This window comes from Clavelina lepadiformis, chromosome 4 (assembly GCF_947623445.1).
Source record: "Clavelina lepadiformis chromosome 4, kaClaLepa1.1, whole genome shotgun sequence".
NCBI lineage: Eukaryota > Metazoa > Chordata > Ascidiacea > Aplousobranchia > Clavelinidae > Clavelina > Clavelina lepadiformis.
In genome coordinates, this window is record NC_135243.1 from 23,263,984 (window position 1) to 23,270,022 (window position 6,039).

A 6,039-nucleotide genomic window follows, 5' to 3' on the forward strand; every position below is an offset into this window, starting at 1 on the left:
ATGAAACAGGCCTAACCACGCAGGTCACAGGTTGCCGATTACTGGCTTGATTATTTTCCTTTCTGCATAACATTGGAAATGATTGATAGCTGAAATGAACAATTTATTATTGTACCTGCCAAGGTGGAATTTACCCTTGTCTCTTGTACAGCAGCGCCCTAATGTGAGACGTGTCGATATGCGATCCGACCGCTAAATGGGTTTTGAACAACTTTAGTTAAGAAGAAGTTAAGTTTAGATGAATTTTGGTTAAACAAACAAAGATGGGTCGGCTAAATTATTCTGACATTTTGCTATAAACCAACAGATACAAATTCTAAACCAGCTAACATGTACGCCTATCACTGACTTAAGATATCAAGTTGATCACTGAAAATTGCTCAGAACTGTTCACAATCACATAGATATAGTGGTCACTGGTCAGTTGTGGTCACTTTTTTCACTCACTTTTCCCACAAACTTTAATTTTAAACGGTTTATCTCCAATTTCTGTTTGAAGATGACGTGTCACTGGTGTCAAATCACTCGGTTTTCGACAAACCTTATGAAAGAAACTAGCAAGAAAATCTGATAGGACGCTAATGCTAACCTACAACTGTATTCGGAAACCAAAATGCTTTGCATATCATTAAAAAATTTATTATAAAAAATAATTGGTTATAAATAATAATCGATGTTTAAAACAAAACCGTGGATAGATTTTGGTTTTGAAATATGCGAACTCTTCATTTTAGTGACTTAAAAGCAACAACAAACTCTTGCTTGAGGTTAAAATATTTTTACAGACAAGAAAAAAGCATCGAGTTTTCAGCTTGAATTTGCCCCAAGCTATAAAACGCACGAGCGCTACAGGACTTTTTCAACCCAAATATTTACAAAGTGCGAGATCTTCTATTTGCGCTTTCTCGAATTGCACGTTTTAGGCTGGAGATGAAAAGTTGTAATTGAGTTAAAATTTTGTATTTGATGGATGTAGTCTATACTTATAAGCAGCATTTAGGCTATATAACAGGATAAAGATTTGCCTCATATAGTCACTTACTTTTAAAATTAGACTTGTTGTGTTTCATGTCTAAATCCCGACCTGCGTTGTGGTTTTCATGCTGAACAAACCATCATGTGCTGGTGGACATTCTTAGCGGCTACAGATAGATCGGACAGCTATGCAAAGAAAATAGAAACAGTTAAAAGCATCATTATTGCCATGCTTATGGGATTGTTTTGGTTAAGCGCTTTCGGGTTGGTTTGCGTTGTGTCTCTCACGTACTTTGAGTACCACATAAAGGTAAATGCAACTTAAATTTAGCCTTATTTTAAAGATCAACGATCAGGTGAGTTCTTAGGTTATGCAACAACAAAAATTTTTTTTTCTTCTGAGGAGGTTTAAGTTTTTGTTGATAACTTTCCCCGCTCAGCTTTGAAAAATGAGATTGTAAAAGACCAAAAATGTGGACTAATGAACTATTTCTTATCGTTCAACTTCGACAAATTATGCTCAAACAACCAATTGCTGGAAGTGTTTTTTTACTAGGCTTGCTTTACCGTCGATGTGATGACGTACGTAAATCTAAACCAATCAGAACAAAATTTCATGGCAAACAGTCTCTTTGAAAAGAGCGTGTGTCTTCTCATAGATCCCTACAATGTGGAAATGAAGACCAACAGTACCTTTGAAAATTCAAAGTCCACCTTAACACCCAACGGTGAGCGAGTTAACTGTATGAAAGCGATATTTTCATTGCTGCTTTTGCTAAAACCTTTTGCTTGCCCTGAGCAATTCCTGCAAAGATCGGGCATTATTGTTATTGTATAGCGAATGCGGTTTCTTTTACGTGAGTATCATTCTGTTATAACAGGTTTTTAAAAACTATTTCGTTCTCAAGGTTATTCCGGCAACGTGTTTTCAAAACTAAAGTATTGTTTCAGTTGGTTACACAAGCAGCAGGAAAGTTTTAAAGATAATAACTAAAGTCCTTTAAGGATCCATAAGTTAAGTTAGTTCCATAGTTTAAGGGTACAGGTTAAGGTCAATAGGTCAATAGGTATAGGTCAATAGGTTAAGGGTCCATAATAGGTCCATAGGTCAACATATTTTTTGCTTGAGTTTGTTTCCACTAGAAGTAAGTTGTGAGTTTTCAAATAAAATTTAAAAATTGTTGTTTTTCCGAAAAAAAGGTATAAGCGGTCTAACAAACGCACGCATTTGGAGTCAAATCAACAAACATTCTACTAAGTTGTAAGACCGCATTGCTAAAGTTGACCAACACAGTCAACACAAACCATCAAAATCGTGCAACTTAAATTTGGTGTTTTGTGTTTCAGTTGTCACGAATGCCGTTCTCATCTCAAACCTTCTTAACGCGTATATGGGTCTAGTTTTCATAACAGGGCCTATGGTCGTACTTGGACCTCGGATTGGCGCCGTCTCCCTAACCCTCTCAGGTATAACGCTTGTGCACAGCGTAGGCCTACCTGTTTCACATACAGTGTTGTTGAAAAAGATTAAGTTAAGTTCCAAACCTTACCGTTAACTTTTAATGTTAAACAAAAGATTAGATCATGATACAACTTTTATCTAATTTTACAAAAACTGTTGTTTCAGGCTCCCTTCTTATTCTCACTATGTCTCTCTACGTCATTCCCTTTTTGAGACTAATGACGCAAAACCAGACAAATTTGACGGCGGAATTACGTCACTATTTTGAGGCGGATGAGAGCAAAGAGTTTGGTCTCATCTCCTACGATAACGGAAGAACATTTGATCCTCTTCAGCCATTCCGGACTGGATTCGTCGAATCCAAGATTGCACTCGTATCCGATAGTAACCTTTTAATCTGCTGCGGGGTTACTATAGGTCAATGGCTTGCTTTCTATCTCGTTTACGTATTTATGTTGCTCTGTCCGAAGAAACAAAACTCAGCGTGGATTAAACTTGACGTTGTTGTTGACGATGACGTATATTGACATGCAATGCTGTCTGTTTAAATACAAATTTATTTGAAATTTTTCATTTGTAAAGATGACTTTGTTTAGTGTGTACCGTTTAGTGGGTTGCTTTGCAGTTACTTTGGTAAGTTTGGTGAGACTTTGTACTGTGTGGTTTGTTACTGAACTAGTTGGTTAATAACGTTAACTATATAAGCATTGTTAATGTTTTTTGAAGTTTCGTAAGCGCAGACAATATTTGAACATCGTAAATTTAAACGAAAATGAAATATCGCTGAGAACGTTTGACAAATCGCGTCCATGGTTGGTTGGTTGAATTTCTTTAGTTTTGTCAAGTAGATAAAAAAGTTCTAGAACTGTCAAAGACTATTGTCGTTGTTCGGTCTTCCGGCACAAAACCAAGAATTTGTACATGAGCACCGCTTGACCGCAAAAGAAAATGTGGACTAAGACAACGCTAATTGAAGTTCATTCTCGTTTTAAGAAGAGCAAATTCGTAAATCTTAAAATTTTTTAAGCCTTTTTTGAATAAAATGTTTTGAAATGCTTTCAGTGGAAAATGTGATGTGCGACATGGGACGGACATCCAATAATATCTTAACTTAAAGCATCACCCAGTTTTAAAAAAACATAATTATTTATATTTAAGTCACCAGAAAATATGCTTTCAATCATTTTAATTATTTGACAGCGGCGTTTTCCCAACCTTTGCGGGCAGAGAGCAAGGCGAATGGTGGTTCCATTGTTGCTACAGTTCTGCACTCAATGCTGCGTGAGGCCGTTAGGAGGGACAGGACAAAGATATTATCTGGCCGAGCTGGAAAGGAGTTTCTGAGGCGTTAAAAGGGTCAAAAATGATGCTTCGTTGCAATTAGCTTCTTACATTTCTTTGTTGTGTAAGAAACAAGCATTGTGTGTTCGCACTCAAGTGAAAATACAATAAATGCAAGATGCTGAAACTTACTGCTTGTAGTTACTGTTATTGTATTACTAACTTACTACTTGTTTATTTCGTCATTATGATCTGGGTAAGATGGTTCGTGTGTCAAATGGATTTTCGCTATATTTGCCAGACTAGTAAAAATGTTGAAACTGTTTCATAAATATGCCTTCCATCGGTGACCATGTTTGTGACTGGTGTTCTATTTGGTTGGTCATCAACTAAAAATCAAAGCAATGCTGACAAGCTGCTCATGTCGATACTTGACACCAACGCCTGCTGCATGAAAGTAAGTAGGCTATTCCCAAACCCATTGCAAGGAATGAGTATTTCTAGTCACCACCATCTTGGTGGGATTCAGCCGGCTTGTGCGAACCGGTTCTTGCAACGTTAATGACCTCCGCGAACCGGTTGTATAGGCGTAACCGCGTATGTGTCGGCCTATGTGCATATCAGTCCCGGTTCAATATCTCATGCTGCTACAGTAAGAGAACCGGATGTAAAAATATTTGAACCAAACCACTGCCATATTTGGAAAAAGGAGGGGCATTGGTTTGGCAACATACGTCGTTACGTCTTCATTCTTTACAAAATTATGCATCATATATTGCCATTGCCAATTACCACCTTTGACTTTTGAACGTAGCCTATAAACATGAAAATACATTTTATTTTGAGGCGTTTTAAAGCAGCCTTTGAAACGTAAAAGCTCAAATTGTTCTTGTTTCACGCAAGCACTTTAGACGGAGTTGCGTAAGAATTTTAAACGTGAAGTGTTGAAAACTTTTTGCCCCACCCCTCAAAGCGTATTTAAGTATACCACTGTATACACTATACAGGTTATACTGTACATGGTACCATAATTTTTGCCCTCAGACTAAAGAAAACCTTGGCATGACCTAAACTTTGCGATGATTCCTCGTCACTTTAGCTCCGATTACCGAGCTAGCAGAGAACTAATGGTTCATGGGAACAACTAAACGTAGACAATGCCTTGCCAATGACCTGTACTGCATTAGCACCGCTGGGTATCGGGCACCACAACACGCACCGCATTATTGCCTAGAGTTCTAACCTATCGGCTACCGAGTCAACAAGTTATATCGGTATAGGTACATTGCGTAGTTACAGTATTTATCAAAATCGCACGGCTCTGCCCTTTGCAAATCACGTCATGCTCACGAAAGACTTATACAAACCTTGGGTGAATTGCTTGAGATTTGTCCAGTATTATAATAATAGATGTCTATGACTACTATAAGCTGATGAGAACGAAATGAAAATGAGAACCCTAAAGGCTAATAAAAAGAAAACAGTCTAGGCCTAGGCCAGTTAACGCGATAGTCTGATAGTGAGCTAAGTATATCGTATTTGGGTCTTTTTTACTTTTGCATTCCCGCAGGAAAGGCTGAATGGAAACAATTTATAAGGCAAAAAAGAAGAATTACTCGCGCCACAATCTTTCAATACTCGACTAGGCCTATGTTATCTGGTTTTGCAGTGCAACTGTAGTCTAAAGGAAACGGGTCTAGTACCCTATACAAGTGCACAACTAGATGACCTCACAATTCGAGTAGCTACATGGGGTCTAGTACACAAAGGCATCCTGTGATTGTGCACATGTATACTAGACCCCAGCTACTATAATTGTGACGTTATCTAGTTGTGCAGCACAACCACAATTAACATATAAATAACCAGATAACGATAAATTGTGCATTTGTATACTAGACCCCAGGATTTTGAGTATTTAGGCAGTTTGCCACAGAGCTGGCATAGGCCTACTTGAATGCTGTAGTGGCAAGCTTTCTGTATTAAAAAGAATTCTTATTTTATTTAGTTAGGCTAGGTTACTATATATTTGCGCATGTTAACATATTGCTACTGACTTATATTTTTAACAGAACACCGGAACTAACCCTTGTTTATTTTATTATGCAAAGGCTAACTTTTCGTCTTGAACAATGGGCCTAGGCATTTAGGCCTATGGCGTAGTCAGCTCTGACATAGTAGTCAATCTTTCAGAGTAGTTCAAAAATTAAAATAAATAACTCGGCGTATCTGATCATTTGGCTATCTCTAGGTAGCTGTATTTATAAAAAAGAAACATGCTTTAACTTGCTTAAGTCTGGGAAAGCATTTCATTGTTGCCA

General features: G+C 37.6%; 1 protein-coding gene across 1 annotated transcript; it reads left to right on the plus strand.

Moving 5' to 3' along the window:
• The first annotated feature begins 889 nt into the window (after positions 1-889).
• On the plus strand, positions 890-3,234 carry LOC143452007 (uncharacterized). The gene is made up of 4 exons (XM_076952813.1): positions 890-1,285; positions 1,532-1,703; positions 2,323-2,442; positions 2,603-3,234. Exons 1-4 carry the CDS (start codon positions 1,118-1,120, stop codon positions 2,962-2,964), a joined length of 822 nt encoding a protein of 273 aa, XP_076808928.1. The 5' UTR covers positions 890-1,117; the 3' UTR covers positions 2,965-3,234.
• Positions 3,235-6,039: the final 2,805 nt, after the last annotated feature.